At 48.8% G+C, this 20,475-nt stretch overlaps 4 protein-coding genes across 4 annotated transcripts; 3 read left to right on the top strand and 1 right to left on the bottom strand.

Moving 5' to 3' along the window:
• Positions 1–6,221: 6,221 nt before the first annotated feature.
• On the bottom strand, positions 6,222–8,391 carry BP01DRAFT_326780 (branched-chain amino acid aminotransferase, cytosolic). The gene is made up of 4 exons (XM_025572894.1): positions 7,903–8,391; positions 7,531–7,828; positions 6,776–7,474; positions 6,222–6,714 (listed from the first exon to the last, which is right to left on the bottom strand). The coding sequence occupies exons 1-4, from the start codon at positions 8,132–8,134 to the stop codon at positions 6,702–6,704; spliced, it is 1,242 nt and encodes a 413-aa protein (XP_025427798.1). The 5' UTR covers positions 8,135–8,391; the 3' UTR covers positions 6,222–6,701.
• A 306-nt stretch (positions 8,392–8,697) lies between these two features.
• Positions 8,698–12,015, top strand: BP01DRAFT_348189 (putative protein kinase Scy1). The gene is made up of 2 exons (XM_025573719.1): positions 8,698–10,429; positions 10,493–12,015. The coding sequence occupies exons 1-2, from the start codon at positions 8,977–8,979 to the stop codon at positions 11,809–11,811; spliced, it is 2,772 nt and encodes a 923-aa protein (XP_025427797.1). The 5' UTR covers positions 8,698–8,976; the 3' UTR covers positions 11,812–12,015.
• Positions 12,016–12,291: 276 nt separating this feature from the next.
• Positions 12,292–17,927, top strand: BP01DRAFT_418431 (dipeptidyl peptidase 3). Its single transcript, XM_025579328.1, has 9 exons — positions 12,292–12,666; positions 12,734–13,613; positions 13,677–14,757; positions 15,830–16,396; positions 16,458–16,494; positions 16,560–16,695; positions 16,781–17,130; positions 17,187–17,451; positions 17,505–17,927. The coding sequence occupies exons 1-9, from the start codon at positions 12,539–12,541 to the stop codon at positions 17,523–17,525; spliced, it is 3,465 nt and encodes a 1,154-aa protein (XP_025427796.1). The 5' UTR covers positions 12,292–12,538; the 3' UTR covers positions 17,526–17,927.
• A 182-nt stretch (positions 17,928–18,109) lies between these two features.
• BP01DRAFT_158794 (putative RSC complex subunit Sfh1) lies at positions 18,110–20,425 on the top strand. The gene is made up of 4 exons (XM_025570680.1): positions 18,110–18,714; positions 18,832–19,998; positions 20,065–20,149; positions 20,214–20,425. Exons 1-4 carry the CDS (start codon positions 18,365–18,367, stop codon positions 20,310–20,312), a joined length of 1,701 nt encoding a protein of 566 aa, XP_025427795.1. The 5' UTR covers positions 18,110–18,364; the 3' UTR covers positions 20,313–20,425.
• Positions 20,426–20,475: the final 50 nt, after the last annotated feature.

Here is a 20,475-nt window from a genome sequence, read left to right as displayed (position 1 = left end):
TGGCATGTATTCTACTCGCTACTGTATGCGTGGCCTTGACGTGACAGTGTAAGAACATTACTCACGGAAGGGCTGAAATCGCAACTTTGGCACTAACTAGTCGATTCCCAACCCGTTTCCTACTCTGTAACAATGGTAACTTTATACTTTGGTTTGGTAACGCAGCACGATGTCTCGCTAAACCCAATGCTCATCAAGATGTCAACGATGTCTGCTGTTCGGGCGAGTTTAGTAATGATATTGAGATACTTCAACAGATTTGCGTATTTGGTTTGAGTCAAGAACGGAGTAGATAATCAAATCCGCTGACATGGAGCGTTTTGTTGGATGACTCCTGGTTTCGTCTCATAGACCCTCCCGACGCACTGCTTACTGAGGAGCTCAGCTTGAATACCGCCCTGCGCATGATGTCTTTGTTCGATATCTACAATTCAGTAGCTAAGCCCCAGATTTAGCGCTCTTGACTCTGTCCGTTGCACCAACTTCTCTCTAATACTTATCCCTGAAGCGATCCGTATCAGGTTCATGTAGTAGTTGAAACGTGATATGATTAGTGTTTAGTGTGTAGAGTAATCAGTAGGACTTGTAACTTTCCGCCATGCATGATACTCAGGAGAGATGAGCCCCAAACCCAGCCACGATAAAGCACCTTGTTTTCTAGAACAGCATGCCGAGTTACCTGCTGGGTAATCTGTTTACTCAAACAGGGGCTTACAAAATGCCACACTCTGGGTTGTTTTTGCTCCCGCGAGTGACCACCTGCATACTCCGTGTGTGTCTCTGCCAAAAGCATGTGAATACGAGTTTTGAGTGCACGGCCTCGACTTCGGCCACGTTGCACCCCTTCATCTTGGCAGTGAAACTAAGGATAAAGATCTCACCATCTCCGAAGGACCGGTCCAGATAAGGGGTGGGCTGGAGAAATGGGATGCTTCCTTGCCTCTTCAATTCGGCCCCATTGAGTCGCGGGTGTTTTCCGGCCCCGCAACAGACCATCAAGTCACCCTCGAACGTGTGCCACTCAAGCCATGCGTTAAGGATTTTGATTACAAGTTCTTATGATTATTATCTTCCAAGGTGTGCCTCAATGACGAAGCACAGCCCACTTCGTTATGTACATACGTACTTCCGCCCCTCCCAAGTTTGACTTGCCGTCCTACAGCAAAAAGAAAAAACCGCCCGTTTCGCTTCAGTCGCTTGAAAATTGCCGTTTCTCTTCCTTAGTGGGAGTGCGTGATCACCATTCCTTTTACAAATGTGCACTTTCTTCTTCAAATTCCTGCTCTGCCTTGGCCCTGGCTACACACTGCCTCACTGATGAAGATTGCATAGCGGTTTCACTCTTAAGGCTGCTCGAACACATTCTGAAGGAAACCCAGCTTCAAGTGTAGAACCCATGAGTCCCGGTCATTGCCGAACAGGATTTTTGCAAATGCAGATAACGCCTACGGCTCTCTGACTGGGCTTGTCCTCCCGAGAACAAGTCCCTGAGGGGCAAACGAGGGGAAGGTCGAACGACATCACCTCAAGCCCAACGAGACCAATAATCCCAGGTCACCGTTGTGATCTATTCCCCAGTCTCAAGTGACTTGTTGTTCACTGAGATGAGAAATCACCTTCTTTCTTAGGGGGCCGGGCCATGAGACCCTCAGATGCTCATGTTGGTCCTGCTATGCTACATATGCGGCTCAATGACTTATAGACATACTGTGTAGTCACTCCCGGCTTGGAATAAGACTAGCGGAACCTGGGGCTAGACTGATCACTGTCTACCAGTTCTGCATCCGTGTTTAGGGCTGAGGGGTCTGAGTATAGTTCACTACATTGAATGTCTGGCAACAGGACTGCGGGCCTAACTCAATACTGCCAAGGAATGTTGCTTCAGTCAGAACGGATGCAGTAGCTACAGCAACTCACATAGCATGATGTGCTTGTACCATACGTTCTTCCTTGCAGCACTGCCAAGTCCCGGTGCACACCGCAACCTAGGAGTGTGCTTATAGTAAATATACTTTGGTATCCGCGAATCTTCGGGTTTGAAGGAATCCGTCAAGCCGGATTCCGCGCTGAATGGAAGGAAGGACCTCAGTATTCCTGCACCACAATCGAGCCATGTGACGCTTTCTCGTATGAGCATGGCCAAGTCTATACTGCCTCGTGTACCGTCGACCTCGTGAAATCGGTTTCTGCCACGCTACGCAGCGTTCATTGGTTGCAGGCAAGGCTCGTACTTGTAACATCACTATAAGTACTTATTCAAAACACTAGACCCTCAAGATAGCTAAATTCGTGGTTGAATGAGTCTAACTCCTGCATTTCAAGGGCTTACCTTACGGTTTAATTGCCTCAAATCGCACAAGTACCTGAAGAAGTATGAGAGGTTCCGGTAGACAGCACTTGGCAGGTGCCACAACGAACCTGTTGGGAATTCTAGAAGGCCGACCATAATGCCTGAAACTGAGTTGATATGCTGCACCTTAACACTCTTCGTGCTATGATGGTGGCTTGCAGTAGCCTTGACTCTGATGTTCGGCATAGATCTCTTAAACTCTGCTTCCAAGGCACTCGTATACACACAAACTCTATTCTCTCGGACCATTTTTGACCCTGATATACTCCAAGTCGTATATAGTTAGATGCGGGCGGCCGACACAATTCATAACGAGTATAACGAGTATAATGGGTCAAAAATAGTCATCATCCGACAGAAGACCATTTGGCCAAGGAGCCAGCAGGAGACTAAAGGGCCCTGAGGACCAGGAAGAATACGAAAACAAACTTCCAACTGACCCCCGTCCCCAGAGCTCTCTGGCGTCACCTAAGTACCTAATTATATGATTTACTGTATGGAGATTCTACGTCCAAGAGCCATGGCTTCACGAATTAGCGCCACCCTTATCGGACCTTCTTTCAAGACCGAGAGACCTGCAGGTAAGCATTTTTCTTTAAAATTGCGCAATCATGTATTGAGTAGCACCTCAGAGTGCTTCAGAAATCCTATCTGCATGTGGAATCTCCAAATGACCTTCAGGGATCTGGCGATGATCTTAGCCTTTCCATGCCATAAGGGCAGACCCGCGTTGTTTATCCTAGGTGTTTTCCAGTGCTTACCAGATCTAGTGGTACGGTGGATAATCAATCTCTTAGCTAGCATATTTGAGTGTGCATGTGCAGATACCTTAGTATGCTTGAACGAGTGCCTCACAAGCTAAGAAAGTGAGGTGCGACCAAACATGTTGCCAGCCTCCCTTTCCACGAGTTGGCTTTTTCGGCCGCTACACCACAATACCCCCCAGTCCTGCGCCCTCTCGACTCAACCGCTACTAGTTCCAATTCGAGGAATAGTAGAAAATGGCCCCCACGATATCCCTGATTATAGTAATCTTGAAATGTGTTTAGCGCCTCGACCATGTGGCGATGCTCGCGGACCAGCGGCCCCATCAACTGCGGTAGGTTATTGCAAAAGCCGCTAGCGCAACTGATTGGTGCACGCATGCATGGAATACCTAACTACTGGACCAGCCAGACCCGAGTCCACGACCGACACGACTGCACGACCATAACAGAAGGAATCCTCACATGAAAAGCAGCCACCAGCGGGCATTCCGTGCTGTTTCCAATCTCAGTCTAGAATTCTGAGTCGTGAAGGTAACTTGGATCGGGGAACTGCTCTCATGGGACTGAGCAGCACTCTATATACCTCCTGCTGTGCCGAAGACGACCTGCAATCAACGGTTTCTCGTTAATATGTGGACTCTGTAGACACGATTGTAGAAGAATGGACTACCACAGGCCAGCCCCGAAATTGGCTACCGGCAGTGGGAGAGACTTTAGATAGTTGAGAGAGAGGAGACCTTCCTCTAGCCCGGCAGCGTATCACTGCGGTAAATTAGCGCCCACAGTAATTGTCACCCTACCGCGTAGTTAGTGATTGAGCTCGCAGCCGACTAATGCAGATTTTAGAGCCTCAACACAGTCCGTATGCCCTCGTGGACATAGCTATCATAAAAACCATGGCCAGGGTTTCGAGGTGATGACCAGCGGTACCACTTTCTTAGCGTGATGTCTGGTACGCCTTTGGGCACGGGCCTGATCGGACTAATTTGCTAATTAACGATTCATGGATGAGTTACAGTCAACCCCAATTAGTAGATTTTGCCAATTACCGATCTCGGCCTCACCGAGATACCGATGGTCCAAGTGATACAAGTATCACATCGTGTTGTGTTCATGAGAATGTACTACTACCTTACCTTATAAAACTCCCAGATCCGGTTAGTACCATAAATAGTACTTACTGTACAGTTCATGACTTCGACAGTGTACTGTAATGCGCTATACCAATCGCGTTCCTTTATTCTAAGCAATCGTCAGTTGGAAAGAGAAGAAACAAGGAAGGAGGGAGATTAACCGAACAACACCACATTTCAGACGCTTATATTCCATATGCATTGGCCTGTGACTTTTCACAATGTCGCTAACCAGGAAGCGTTGGTTCATGTACTATACTGCGCGCATCGTGGATAGTGATGCCGGCCATGAGACGGTCGATCAAAACCCGAACCCCGATCGTCGCGCAGATTACTGCAATCGCGAAGCCGAACAAGTAGCAAGTTTGCCCTACTCCGTATTGAGCCGTACTAGACTCTTAGTACTATGGTGGTATTGGTAGTGATCTTCGTACCTATCACCATAGGGGCTCTCTATTTCTCAGGGCCCTTAAAGTGCACAATTCCCCGGATGCCGTAAGGTATGAGGAGACCCACGATCTCAACCACTGTAGACAAACACTAGGTAATCCATCATAAGTCTATCGATCCGGCTGTTGTAATATATCAGGTGCTGTACCCAAAGTTGCATCCGGAATGGAAGCTAGTTGATCGTATGGCGTATCTTACACCGACTCATGCAAACTAAGGTATGTCCATGTCAGAGACGAGCTGAAAATGGAGAAGTGGAACCATGCCAGTGGCAGGACCCGGAGGGGCCGGCGGCGGGCGGTGGATGTCAAGCGGGCTGCGGGTAGGTTGTGCGGGCGGGCGAAAAGAATTGCGGCTCCTTGTTAAATCCGAATGATCCGGGAAGAAGCACGAGAAACAAACATTGAAGCATGAGCCGGCAACTTATCACATGATTTTCTGGTCTTTTCCCCTTCTCGAGACATGGCCTCTTCAGAATGCAGCACAGCCTTGGCGATCGAGGAAATACATGATCAAGTAATGTGGGTATCATTCTAGTACAGTACTGTACCGATGGTTAAGTTACAGTAACCAGCAGTACGGTAGTCAGGTGAGGCAGGAGAAAGACAGGCCCGGGCGAATTACTGGCGAAACGGATCCCGCCGGCACGTTGTTGCCTACTCGGTAGTTATTTGCCCCTTGTACCAGATCTTGACTGGGTATTTGATGGCTAGAATAGGTATAGAGTCCGGAGTACGGAGTACGTATCTACTGAAGTCGAGTTGAAGACTAAATAATTCCGGAGAGAAACCGATCCCTCATTACGAGGTAAAGTGGATCTTCATAAGGTACCCATTACAGAGTATGTCTCCCTGCCCACAGTAAGTGCCAACTGGAAGGTACCTGACAGTATGTACCCCTGAGGCACGGTCCCGGGCTTCAGTTGTCACAGGTAAACTTCGTGGTTGCCTGACTGGAAACTCTTAAGAGGTTGAGGTGTATTTGTAGTAGGTAGCCTGCTTATTGGTCTGTTCGTATAAACATGATCGGCTGAGAGAATTGAAGTTCTACTAGTATTAGTGCTAGTGTACTTAGTGGGTAATTCATTTAGAGTTGAGTTTGGTCCCTACCTTGGTAGGCTCTAGCTTTTGTAGGTCGATTTTATGTTCAGTGAGGTATGTACTCCGTACACTTAGATACAAGCCTACAGTGATTATTCATCGGCTCTTAGATCGAGGCCAGATCAAGATACTGCCACCCGTGGTTTATCTTACAAATGCAATGAAAGTCAGGAGATTGACTGATGGATTCAAGTAAACTCAAAGTCAGTTGTTGTACAATCTGATTGGTAAGGGGGTTTGTGAGACCATATTTCTTTCCAATGGTAGTGAACATGTTAGCTCTACCCATGCCATCGAGGACTAAAGTCGGCGTAGCTATCGCCATGATTCCTCTTGCTCAGGGATGAGTTGCGAGAACCCCCATCGAAGTCAAAAAACATCCTTTGCGTTGTTTCCCCAACTCTCTTCCTACTGTGAATCTCAAAGGTAGAATCTTCGTGTGTCCCCATTGGTTACATACTACATGTGGGCACTATTACAAACCATATGCTGGCCTCGAACGTCGGGAACAGGTACTCCAGAACAAACCCTCCCTCCCCAATCGAAGGAAGTAGTCGATGTCCTGAACTCTAAAGTCTTTTGTGAGCTTTGTCCAGCTCCGCCTACTGAAGACTATGCTTTCCGTGCATTTAGCGGTAGAACGGGCATCGCTAGACGATCCGGTGATAGCGTATCCTGGATCTTGGTTGAAAATTCTTGACAGATAGACCCCACTGTTGGACAAAAATCAGACTGTTCTTGTAGTGTTTATGTTTTGTGTCTCATCGAACAATGATTAACCATACATAAGTCCTCTAAAACCAAGCCACTAGTTTTAGATCCGTCTATCGAAGACAGCAAAGCATGCACAACACGTGGCCGTGGTAAAGAACAGATAAATCTATCTCTCTCGAATCCGGCTCTATAGAACGTAGCTGCAATTGTTGTCAGTATGAATTGACAGTAAAAGGAGTGCAACAGAGCAGATATTCTTACCTCCAAGGGTGTTCCTCGTCACCATACTGGATACCCTCAATCCAATTCTTCATCTGCAAAGCGATTTCACCGGCCTCTTCATTTTCTCTCAAACCGCAGTCAACCAACTGACCCTTGTAGCTGATCTTGCGTACAGGGCTGACGATAGCAGCAGTCCCGGCTCCAAAGACCTCAATAAGTCTTCCCTGCTGAGCTGCTTCAGCAAGCTCAGCCATCCTGACCTTGCGTTCTGCGACTGCCCAGCCCTTTGGCACCAGTCGTTCCCTTGCCAGGGCCAATACCGAATCTCTAGTGACACCTTCAAGAATTGTTCCATCCAACGGTGCAGTCACCAGCTCTTTCTGGCCGGTTTCCTTGTTTTTCATCGCGACAAAGAGATTCATCGTACCAACTTCAGTGATGTACTCTTCTTCCCCGAAAAGCCACAAGTTCTGCTGGAAACCGCGAGAGGCAGCTTCGAGTTGAGGTAGCACACAAGGAGCGTAGTTGGCACCCAACTTCTTGTCTCCAACGCCGCCAGGCCAGGCGCGAACTGCATAGTTGGTGGCCTCAAGAGAGATGGCTTTGAAGCCAGTAGGATAGTAAGGACCCACGGGGCTTGCGATCACGAATAGAAGTGCGCTACCCGGGGGGCCGACGCCAAGAGTCTTTTGAGTGCCAATCATTGTGGGACGCAGGTACAATGAGTATCCTCGAGCACTACAGAGGAGGAGGATTAGTCACGACCGAAACCCTGCAAAGCAGATACTACTGACTCTGGGATAAATCTACTATCAAGCTTCACAAGTTCTCCAATCAATTTGGTCAGAGCATCGCCGTCGAATGTGGGCAACGCAATTCTGGATGATGATTTATTCAAGCGTGCCATATTTTTATTGGGACGGAAGAGCCGGACCTGGCCGTTGTTGTCTTTGTATGCCTTCATACCTTCAAAGCACTCGAATGCATAGTGAAACACGCATGCAGAGGGATCAAGACTCAGATTCTGGTAGGGAACGATCTGGGGCGCATGCCAGCCATCAGCTGCTGTCCATTCAATTGAAAGCATGTGGTCTGTGGGCGAGCGAACGTTAGCTCAAATCGGGAACGAACGTCATCAGTTCGATACCAGTGCTATGTGTTCGTACCAGTAAAAGTTTTCCCAAAGACAAGGTTCTTGGCGGCTGTCAACTCTTTGGGCGTGCTTGTTTTAGTGACTGTGAGCTTGGTCGGATCAAGGCCAGCTAACTTGGAAGCAGCAGCTGGTATGGCAGTGAAGCATCTCTTCCATAACTGATTCATGGTGGAATTCGGCACAGCACAAGGGGCGGCGAAACTCTGCAATAGCGCCCTACGGCGGGCGAGTTGGAATGAGCACATGATGGGTTGATCCGCAGAATTTATGGTGATAGCACGGTAGAGAGGGAGTTAGCCGGCCCTGCACTGCACTGTCACCAGGAATTGCTGAGATTATTTTGTGGCGGTTGCGGAGCTTAAAAAGGTGGAGGGAAGCACTTGATGACTCTTTTCCCACGGACCACGGGCACAACTCCGGAAGATCCACAGATAAAGGAATATCAAAATAGTTTTGCCCCGGACGGGATAAGGGACACACAAACCCGCAAATCTGAAGCGAGTCAATCTACAATCGTGGGTGTAACTATCTAAACGAATTTCAGCTATATTCAATTTCTATGTATAGTTCAATTTCATTTAGATTGACCATCACACTGTCATTGAAAGCATTGTTCCGACGTCGGCCTCGAGCGGCACCGATACCCGGCATTACTCGATAGAGGCAGGCGGTCAGTGCAAAAGGTTGTCTGTCTGGCTTCGGTCGATCAACATGTCTAAGTGCACGTGATGGCGGCCGGGCGGGCAGCTGGCCGCCCGATTGGCGACTATTCATGTGCTGGCCATGAATATGAGAACTTGAACCTAAGGAAAAGGCAAATGCCCTTGGGAAAGCTGAGCGACTCTTACAACAATTTTATTCTTCATCCGCATCTGGAGCGACTTCCTCAAAGTCAGCTACTTCTTATCTCCTGTGCCTATCCATACGCATCTAATCCCGAGCTATTGCTGCGTTATTATTGCTGCGTTATCATTGCAAATTCGTGATATCTCAGGCCGCCGAATGAGCTTCGCCTTAGATGCATTGAACTTATCAATTGTGCTTTGTGTTCTCGGAAACGTCTATAGTAACAGGGTGGACAGCCAACATGTTTTCATCTGCGCTCAAATCATTGAGCTCTAATATATCCTCAAACTATCAAGTCTCCCCCCACCCAACCTTGATTTCAGGCCCATGGAAGATACACGACGGAAAGAAAAAATCTACAGGCACTTCGGCTTCCATCTTCATCTTTGATAAGAAGGCTCTAGAGCCCCGCTCAACCGGGCTGGGAAGTCGTTCCAGTGTCTCCATTAAGAAGTTGCAGGAAGATGTGGTTGAGCGACTGAAGCGCGAAGCAGGCACTCTCGCACGACTTCGACATCCTTCTGTTCTTCAGGTTCTAGAGCCTGTGGAGGAAACGCGTGGTGGTGGGCTCATGTTTGCTACTGAACAGGTTACTGCCTCTCTCGCTGGACTTTTGCAGGCCAAGGATGCTCAAGAGAGTTCTCCTGGGCCCACCTCTATCCACCGTCTTGGAGGGTCTACTCGCTACATGGTAGAGGAGCCCGATGGAACAAGAAGGCGACGAGATTTTGATCTTGACGAGTTAGAGATACAAAAAGGACTCTTGCAGGTGGCAAAGGGTCTCGAATTCCTTCACGAGTCGGCCGGGCTTGTTCACGGAAATCTTAACCCCGAAGCCATTTTCATCAATTCCAAGTCAGACTGGAAGATCTCTGGGCTCGGATTCGCTGGCCCTCCAAGTACGTCGGCTTCACGATCGACGCTTCCACCGCTTGCCTTGTCCGAAGTACTCCATCAAGACCCCCGCCTCCCGGCATCAGTCCAGTTGAACATGGACTATACCTCTCCGGACTTTGTGTTAGATGCAAATGTCACATTCGCTGCTGACCTGTTCTCACTTGGTCTGATGATTGTGGCTCTCTACAACTCACCCCATGTATCTCCACTACAGACACATTCAAATGTGAGCACATACAAGAAGCTTCTTAGCTCTTCGTTTACTACTCCATCCCAAGGCAACAACTTTTTGTCCTCGGGGACAATTCCTAAGGATATCCTTGCTCATGTACTACCGAGGTTGATAACCAGAAGGCCCGCTCAACGACTGAATGCTCGAGAATTCCAGCAGTCTCAATACTTCGACAATATCTTGGTTTCTACGATTCGTTTTCTGGAGTCTCTGCCAGCAAAGAACGCGAAGGAGAAATCACAGTTCATGCGCGGATTGCAACGAGTGCTACCCGAATTTCCAGTGTCTGTGCTGGAAAGAAAAGTATTGGGAGCTTTGTTAGACGAGATGAAGGATCGTGAACTTCTACCTCTAATCTTAGGCAACATCTTTGCTATTTTACAACGCATCACAAATGCTCGGCGCATATTTCCCGATAAAGTAATTCCCCAGCTCAAACAGACATTTTCAGTAGGTAAAGGGGCCCAGCATGAGCGTGACTCTAAGAAGGATGCAGGGATGATGGTGGTTCTCGATAATATGAGCATCGTGGCTAAGAACTGTTCAGGCAAGGAGTTCAAGGAAGGTCAGTTGCCGTCATTGCTTCTAAAGCATCCTTGTGAGCACAACCCAAGTCTAATTTCAACAGATATCTTGCCCCTAATCCGTTTGGGACTTGATTCACCGACGCACTCGTTGGTAGATGGTGCTATAAAATGCCTTCCAGTCATCCTACCTGTTTTAGATTTCAGTACTGTTAAGCATGAGGTCTTCCCGCCTATCGCTGCCACATTCAGTCGCACAAATAGCCTTGCTATCAAAGTGCGTTGCTTAGAGGCATTCGCTGTTCTCTGTGGCGGCTCAGTACACTCTGAAGTGGCCTTGGGAGACGATTTAACGGGTATTGTTCAAAAGAGCGGTTCGCAGTCGAGCAAATCATCGATCTTGGACAAATACACAATACAAGAGAAACTTGTTCCATCACTGAAGGCCATAAAAACAAAGGAACCAGCTGTCATGATGGCAGCACTGAATGTGTTCCAACAGATCGGGACAGTCGCAGACACTGAGTTCCTTGCCTTGGAAATTCTTCCAATTCTTTGGAGCTTTAGTCTCGGACCTCTCCTTGATCTTCGACAGTTTAGCGGTTTCATGACGCTGATAAAGGATCTTTCCTCAAGGATTGAACGAGAACAAACAAAGAAACTTCAGGAGCTTGGTTCTACTGGCGATAACAACAAATTTCAGAATGGTGAATTGGGTTCTTCAAAAACCTCTGATGGTTTGAATCAGACTGGCGCGGATGTACGAGACACATTTGAGCGTCTGGTCCTGGGACGAAGTCTGGAGAGCCCTAATGCTCAAGGTACTAATCTCTGGAGCACTGACTCTGCAGAATCTGCAGGCAAGCCAGCTCCCATCCAGAGTGCTTCATCGACAGGAGCTACCTGGTCGCTTAGCGTTTCTAGCCCCAAGGAAGGTATGCCACCAACGCAGTCAAGTCTCAGCATGCGTTCGGTCACACCTGATTACAACCTGAGCTCTTTTCCTCCCTTGCAGCCTGTTGCTAGAACGAGCTCACCCTCAACCCCAGCATATTCTTCGCTGCAGCCTTCTTCTCCTGTTGCTCCTTCTTGGACGTCACCAATCTCATTAACTTTCCAACAACGTACTCAAAAGTCGAGGGCTTCTAGCAATGATTTTGGGTCCCTATCCGGTCTCAAGGTAAATAAAGGCACCTCTGGACAAGGATTGCAGCCTGCTCCCAACTATGCTGCATACTCTATTCCTCCTCCACCAGTCGGTCATAGTCAGGTCGGTCGCTTTACGAACCTTAGCGGACCGAAGAATCCCGTCCGATCGCCTTTCAGTGATCATACTTCACCCACCTCTTTTACCAACAACAGTCCAATATCGCCGCCAGAGACGCAAAAACAGGGTCTCGACAAGTATGAGAGTTTGCTGTGAACTTAATGGCCTACGCTATTGCATAACTGTCACTCTTTCTCTCAATAACTCAGCTACCACGGGCTTACCATGATTGAAAGTACTTCATGGAGTGGCAACGAAAAGTGTGCCTTCGAATCTTTCTGCACGTGAAGCAGTTATTATGGGGGTGGCTGATCCGAAGACTGCTGTATGTATATATGAAGTTTTGTTTGCAAACCTTGCACTCATAGAACTGGGGCGGTCGAGCATAATCGCCCGTGGTATTGTAGCTTCCTACCATGTTTATCTAAAGCGAGTACATTGATGTAGTTGTACGAAGACATCGACCGAACAAAGTGGGCCTCTCTCACACATCATGAGAAACCCAAAGCTCCACTTCTGCCAAGATCCTCTATCCGATCGCAGAAGCTTACTGTGTACATTGCTGGAAGGTCACTTGACGCAGCAGCTGTGATAAATAAGATAGGAAGTCACAGCACTCGCCAGGCTCCTGCGGATGCACCACCACCCTCTTCACAGCGTCCGGAGGCGGTTTCCGTCGGTCCACCGCCGCCCCTCCTGCTCCCACTTACCCCTCAATTCTCAGCATCCCATCCAAAGCTGGTCTTCCTCCTTCCTGACCAACAATCTCTCTTCCAAAACTCCCATTGGCAGTGCAAGAATCACAGCAGCGGCAACAAGACTATCATCTTCACCTTCATTATTACTGCCATTGTCAACGAAATCATCGACATCGTCAGCCAACATGGATAACAAAGTTAAGCAACATTATCTGGCTGACTCACCCCCCACGGTGGTCCGCTTAGAAGTCAAGTCACATTTCGAGAACCTAAAGGATGCAAAGCTGCGTAAATACGCGCACTATATGAGTCGGTTTGTTACTCAATTCCTATCCGAGCAGTCCAGTCCAACCAAGCTAACATAGGCTACCGCCGTCTAGCGCCGCTTTTGAAGGAACTCGAATTACGCTGCGCCAGGTCTCCCCAGAGTCAGAACCCATCTACGATCTCATCATTGAACTTCATCGGGCCTGCAAAGGTGATTGGACAGATCTTGCACAGAGAACTAATGTCGGTCATGAGCATCTTCGTTACTTCCTGGAATATGCTGCGCAGTTCCTTGGCAACTGTGGTAACTACAAGGGCTTTGGCGACTCGAAATTCATCCCTCGCTTACCTTTTGAGGCTTTTGAAGCTCTCGCTTCTGCCACATCCCAGACAAAGGCCGCCTTCAGCCGCGCCAACAGCGCCGGAGGTGGCATTTATGAAACAGATGCTCAATCGCGTATGCACTTGGGTTACGCAGATGGAAACCATATGACCACGTATTATCCTGATTCGCCGTCGATCACCAAGGAAGAAATCACAGCCGTCGGTGACTTTTTGGAGCGGAAAGGATTGCCTTTGGAGAACACGCGATTGAAGAAGACCGATAATGGGGATTTCGAACTTCTCATCGCCTCCGGTGTCTCCTCACCCCCAGCACGGGACCGAGATCTAGGCGATGTCGCTAGCTTCGACCTCGAAGGGAGGCTCAGGGGCCACAAGCTCCGTCTTGTCTTCGGCGATCATCAGGAGGAGATGGCCAAAATCGCTCACAGTATCAAGCAAGCTTCTCTCAATGCTGCTAACGACACCCAGAAGCGGATGCTGGATGCTTACGCTCTGTCATTTGGATCTGGCTCCATTGAGGCATTCAAAGAGAGTCAGCGCATCTGGGTCAAGGATCAGAAGCCAGCATTGGAGACCAATTTAGGTTTTGTCGAGACGTACAGAGATCCTCATGGGGTGAGGGGAGAATGGGAGGGGTTTGTCGCACTGGTACAAATCCCTGCTTGAACTTCTTGATTCTGTGTCCCGTAGTTCACTACCTAACTTGTACAGGTCAATTTGGAGCGGACTCGTGCTTTCGGCAAACTGGTAGACAGTGCTGAGACCATGATTCCCAAATTACCATGGAGCAGAGAATTTGAGAAAGATAAATTTCTCAGTCCAGACTTCACATCTCTTGAGGTGTTGAGCTTTCAATGCTCTGGCCTTCCCGCTGGTATTAATCTTCCCAATTATGACGATATTCGGCAAACCCTTGGTTTCAAGAATGTTTCCCTTGGCAATGTTCTGAGTGCCAAGGCCCCCAACGAGCCCATTCCATTCATATCCGAGAAAGATTTGAAGGTGTACAGCGAAAACCGCGATGCTGCGTTTGAGGTTCAGGTTGGCATTCATGAGCTGCTCGGTCATGGGACCGGAAAGTTACTGCAAGAGACGTCTCCTGGAATGTACAACTTTGATATTTCTAATCCTCCCGTAAGCCCAGTGACTGACAAGCCTGTCACAACATGGTACAAACCTGGCCAAACGTGGGGATCCGTGTTTGGAGCTGTCTCCTCGTCTTACGAGGAATGCCGTGCGGAATGCGTCGCAATGGTGCTTAGCTGTGACTTTGACATTTTGAAGCTATTTGGCTTTGGTGATGGCCAGGTGGACCTTACGAGCGCGGCTGGTGATGTACTCTTCGCGGGATACCTCTCAATGGCCCGCGCCGGACTGGTTGCGCTCGAATTTTGGGACCCCAAGACTCAGAAATGGGGACAGGCGCATATGCAGGCCCGCTACAGTATCCTACGGACATTCCTTGATGCAGGTGACGACTTTGTCAAGCTCTCGTATAGCAAATCGGATCTTTCTGATTTAGAGATTCATCTGGATCGCTCGAAAATCTTGACACATGGTCGGCCGGCCGTCGAAAAGTACTTGCAGAAGCTGCATGTATACAAGAGCACGGCGGATTTCGAATCAGGCAAGAAGTTGTACGATGAAATCACGTCCGTCGATGCGTGGTGGGGTAAAGAAGTTCGCGAGGTGGTGCTGAAGAATAAAGTGCCTCGCAAGATCTTCGTCCAGGCAAACACCCTCTTGAATGGAGATGAAGTGACACTCAAAGAGTACGAACCTTCGCTTGAAGGTATCATCCAGAGCTACGTCGAGCGAAATGTTTAAACATTGACAGCAGATAAACAGTCCTTTTCCTGAAATCACAATTTATCTTTGTTACTGCCTACACTGCATGGTTTACTAGTTCTATGTATGGTTACATGCCCCATCGATTAGTATCTTATAAACGAATACTTTTACAGGGCTTTCGTAAACCTTCTTTGAGAAGCAGAGCCACCATCAACAGCTATCCCTCCAAGTATCTTTATGAGAGACGAGGTAGCGATATAATATTGATATAAATATACTCGGTGAGCAGTCACGCGACAAGAAATTGAACAACGCATCCTCTCGCTCATAGTGATTCGAATCTCCTTGGAAAATGGCCAACCGCCACTTAATGCTGAGCATGCGAGGTTTTCCTGACTGGAGTAAAATCTGAGTAGAACTCGACTGCCCAACAGCATATAATCCCCATCCAGGAGCATCACTTAAGGTACTCATTGCAACTGAGTAGAAATAGGGACGAGGAGAAGTGGGCGTTCACTTAGTAGCGAGCTAGTCGGCTAGTGTGGAATCGGTCCGAAACTTCCTAATAGTATATGTGTATTAATCCGTACCTGTTAATTTTCATTGTACATACCTTAGCAGTAATTGCACAGTACGGAGTACTGTACATGCAGTATTGGCCCGCTCTCTTCATTGTCATCGCTGCTTTTGTTGCTGTCCTGCCCGCAGATGCTCCTCCTCCCTAAGCGCTCTCTCCTGCCGCCTTTCCTCACCTTCTCCCTTCTTCCACTTCTTCTCTCCACATTCCTTCAGCATCATCCCCACCAAACTAGTAATTTTTCTACAGACACCTTCTCTCGAAAAGAAATCCTCTTCATATATCTTTGCCGCCTCTTTGTTCCTGATTCTGCGAGGTATATTACCTATTAGGAACGATAAAGTGATACAAACATCATCCGAACTGTTATGTGCCACTACCCCGAATAATACGGATCGAGACACTCAACGGCGAAACCTCCTGGTCGTCACGCAGCTGGGCTCACCGCGACCGACGACTACTCAGTAGACGGCTGATTATAATCTCACAAGGACAGAGGCCAGGCGCTCCCTTCTCGATTCTGTCACAGAGCTCGTCACCTTGTCGCGGTTACCCAACCCATCTGGCTCGCCTCCCACGGCGCGGCCCCCTCGTCGAACGACGGACTCCATAGCGGAAATAGACCAGGACAGGGACCAATTTCATATCGCTCTGCCACCTCACTCTCCTTGCTCGGAGGCTTCCTCTTTCAGCTTTCTTTCGTCAAATCCCCCTCCATTCTCGTCTATTGTTTTCCTCGCAGCGTCCGATTCTTATCGCACAAAGAGTACCATCATACCGTCCTCATCCACTCTCACCCCAGCTCTCGTTGCTTCCCCAGTCGACGAGCATCCTCAATCGGAACCATCGACCTCATTAGTTGCGGATTTCAAAGCTTCTTTCTCCCGTGACATTAAGCACGACGCGACAAAGTCTGTGGAAGAAGGCGAGCCTCCACCACCATATACTGAAGGATCAAGCCCGCTCGAATCATTCACATACGTGATGGCAGCAGCAGGAGGCGCGTCGAGTATTATCACTCAGGTACAGCAGGCTGGAGGGCCTCCAATTAATACTTTAGGGGGTATGCGAATTCATGAGCTTCCTGCACCTGGCGGAACACGACTGACTCGTGCTATGTACAGAAATTGGTGGCGATGAGCACATTACTCTAGACCTCCGGTATGCTTGAACTCTTTCCACATGCGTTTAGCTTCTTGGCTCACAGGCACTTGACATGTTCAAAGAGGTACTCGGTTTACACTTTCTCGCGATGAGTTATTGACTCTGCCGGAATTTGTCCTTCTGTCATTGTTTCCGAATGGGCTTCTCCCCGATGGACATATGGGCACCTTTCATGAAGGCGACATCTACCCTGTTGATGTAAGTCACCCCATCCTGGACGCTTGTAGTCTCGGGCCTGGCTACATAGTCACTACGAACCTGTACCTTACAGCCGTATTGCCAGTACGATCCGGCTTCTTTACAGTATATGCTGGATTTTTTCCGCTCGGTTGCCCAGTCAATACCCTCTTCTCCATCTCCCTCGACCTCCCAGGATATCGACGTGGCCCCCGATTCTATGCAAGCATCTGCCAGAGATATGCTCCAGGACCGGGCCGGCATTATTGTCCTGCGCGAAGATCTAGACTTTTACGCGATACCTCCTCGTCCTGATATAGACCATACCGAGATGACGGAAGTCAAGCGCGCTGCCGCGAAAGCCTTGCTGAAGCAGGATGGGATATTCTCTGGCTTGAGAAAAAGCGACGAAGCAGGTTCAACGGAACAACACCTGATTGAGATGCTTACTGCGGGGTAATTTCTCCGCGCCTTTCAGCCGAAAGAACTCAGTCTTAGCTAATGATTTCCAGCGGGTTTGATCGTGATGATCGATGGGGCCACCGTGCTCCGGAACCCAATAAGGCAGTCATCTGTAGCTTGGCATTAGCCAAGCTTCGAACTGACATTCGAAGTGATTTGGAGAACAGCAATGCGGTAGGAATGGCTCAAAAACTCCTTCTCTTCTGGCGAAAGCCAGCACGAAGATGTTGGTGGGAAGGTGTTGAGCTGCATGATGTGGAAGGGGTAGAAGGCAAGGTTAAAATCTGGATTCGACGAGTATGGACACTGGAGATGGTAAGACTTCTCGTTCAATCTCCGAATCAACATGGTCACTGACAGTGTTGCAGAGCGTGATTGGGCTCCGGTAGCCAGTGTTTGTGATTTCTTTTTCTGGTTCAATATCCTTTCCTAAGCATATGTATTGATTATAGCTTTACATTGAACATGTTCTTTCCTACGCCGGTGTCGCATTCTGGGACATTTTAGAGCCACAACTTCATCGGCATTTTCGCTTTCTTCGCTGTTTTGTTCACTTGCCGAGCCGGCGGGTTCCCATCATAGCTCGAGTCTGCCCAAGCACCGGCTAACAGACAAGTGGCAATGGTGTCTTCGTTTATCATGCATGTCATAACTCGAAAGGCATCTTAACGTCATCCAACGAGTTGGTTCTTTGATGCAAGCTGCCCTTGCCGCAAGGAATTGCGAGGTCACAAAAGACCCTGTTTCTCTAAGAGATATATCTGGAGTCAAATGCTAAATCTATCTTCGCGAAATAAACATCGCAATAATAGCTGCTACAGATTGACGTATCCGTTTCGTAGTGCTCCTGCTCGAAGCAGACCAAAAACATAGTTGCTAAATCTCATTTATCACGTGTGACTCGAAAAGGACTAGCGCCGGTTGAGGGGGGATCTTTGGCAAAACGCGAACGACCAAAAAAGGCGGAGTTCAACCGCGATCATCGCTCAGAGGAGCTTCAGCATTACTTTGATAACCAACAAGTTTGCCCAGCAAAGATTGTCGCGCAAAATAACTTGTCAGTGCGCATTTTCTTCAATTTCGATATTTGATCTCTTTTTTGCATCTGTGGTTTTATGCCGCTGCCAGTATCAGTCGCTGTGTCCCTTCACCTTGTCCAAACATTGGTGAACCTGTCCTCCGGTCGACTTCTGCAGTGTCTGAAAGGGACATGTCCTTGACCAGCTAAATGGCCAACATGTCCCCTCTCAGAGGCTACATCACATCCTACCCTCCACGTCTACGCCTATATGGGAATGCCTTACTCACTCCCGTCATCCCTCCGAGTCAAGTCGGTCCGGCGCCGCGAACGAAGCGAGGGACTGCAGCCATCAACTATGCAGAGGACGGTTATGATGATGATGATTTTGAGGACAGTGAAGGTCCCAGGCGTCCCACGGGACTTAGGAGTCTCCGACGAGAGGAGTCAACTTCCGATAAGGTCCCTTTGGCGGAAAAACTGGGGAAAGAGATACATGCTCCTGTGGAGGTCCAAGGAATATTCCGTGACTGGATGATCAAACGGATGTTGCGACCTGCGTATGTCCAGTTCTCATTACTTCAGCCTTGTTCTCTGGCTAGCCTATGGCTCCATATATCGCGATATACCTCTTTGCGAAAGCTAACTTGACTTCTATCTTTCCGCATTCTGTTCAGATGTGCCGATCAGTTGCAGATACAAGCGCAGCTCCCACTAACTCTTATACCCATTCGGATTGACTTAGAAGTCCCTGCGCACCAACCTCTAGAGGCCTTTCCACAGCCGCGAACTATGCTCGATCCCGGAATCACAAACACCCTACCAGCATATAGAAAGCAGGACCCATTACCGTCCTACCGAATCAAGGACACCTTTCTTTGGAATCTCCACGAAGCCCTCGCTACCCCTGAAGAATTTGCGATCGGTTTTGTCCGCGACATGGACCTACCCAATCCGCAAGCAATGACGATGGCAATCAGCAACCAAATACGGCAACAATTAGAAGAATATGCCGGTGTTGCACTACATCCCTTGTTCCAAAGTCTACAAGGCAAACAAGCTACTTTGCCGTTAGCTATATCAAGGGACGTTTCCGCTACACCCACCCTATCCCACGTTGCTACACCCGACAGCAGAGCCAACCAAGTGACGGTGACCAAGGAACCGATGATAAATGACAGTTTATTGAACCCCGACGACGCATACAGATGTATGATAAACTTGAATATCAATTTGCAGAACAAATTGTACACAGACAAATTCGAATGGTCACTACTACATCCTCCTGGTATGGCAGAGGAATTCGCAAGAGTCACTTGCGCGGACCTAGGCCTTGGTGGAGAATGGGTGGGGACCATTGCGCATGGCATCTACGAGGCAGTTCTTAAGCTGAAGAAAGAAGTGTGCGAAAGTGGTGGACTGATCAGTGGTATCGGCGGTTACGGAAACGAAATTGACAATCAAGCGGCCAGCGGCGCCGAGGCGGGTTGGCGATATGACCCTGAGGGACTGGGTGATGAATGGGAACCCAAGGTGGAAACACTTTCCAAGGAGGAGATTGAGAAGCGTGAGGGCGACCGTGAGCGACAGATCAGACGTCTTAGGCGAGAGACTGCCAGATTCTCTTCGACTGCTGGTATCACACCCGAAGCTTCACGACAAGGAAGTGGCTACTTCGATGTCGACAGTGAGACTCCCCTAGGTAGGGGCGAGAGGAGCAAGCGTAAGAGGCGGTTCCGCAGTCTCAGCCCGCTTGCTAGAGGCGGAACGCCTGGAGGTCGGGGCACGCCCGACACTGGGTCCGGTGCAGGTTATGGTGGAGGTGGTGGAACACTTTCGGAATGGTTCGTCAATCTCTCCCAGCATCTGACATGCCTTCATATTGTATTTTGCTAACCCAGATTTAAAAGGGAACGACAAAATTGGCGTTGCACGAATTGCTTAGTATGGGGTACCGCCGTCTGGGCTGTGAGAGATGGACCAACAGGTCCAAGGGTAAGACAAATGCAGTACCCGGTTTATTTCCGTACGTTCCCGACTAACATGCATCGACTAACAGACGCTCTGCCACAATTGCGGTCTGCTATACGAACGAGACAAGATTGCGCCGGAATGGTCACGAGATCTACATCGTCATGATATGCCAGTTGGTCGGTAGATATCCCGGATTTCAGCTAGTCATACCTATGGCATTTGTCTTCAGACTTGTGCACTCTCCTGGCAGTTGTGAGACTTGGGAGAGCTCGCCGCCTCGAGCACTCTCAAACTGCCACTTGGCCTGGGATGATGCAGACCGCTTATGGCATAGTATCTCCCTCAAA

This window comes from Aspergillus saccharolyticus (genome assembly GCF_003184585.1).
Source record: "Aspergillus saccharolyticus JOP 1030-1 unplaced genomic scaffold BP01scaffold_42, whole genome shotgun sequence".
NCBI lineage: Eukaryota > Fungi > Ascomycota > Eurotiomycetes > Eurotiales > Aspergillaceae > Aspergillus > Aspergillus saccharolyticus.
This window is presented reverse-complemented; position numbering and strand designations above follow the sequence as displayed.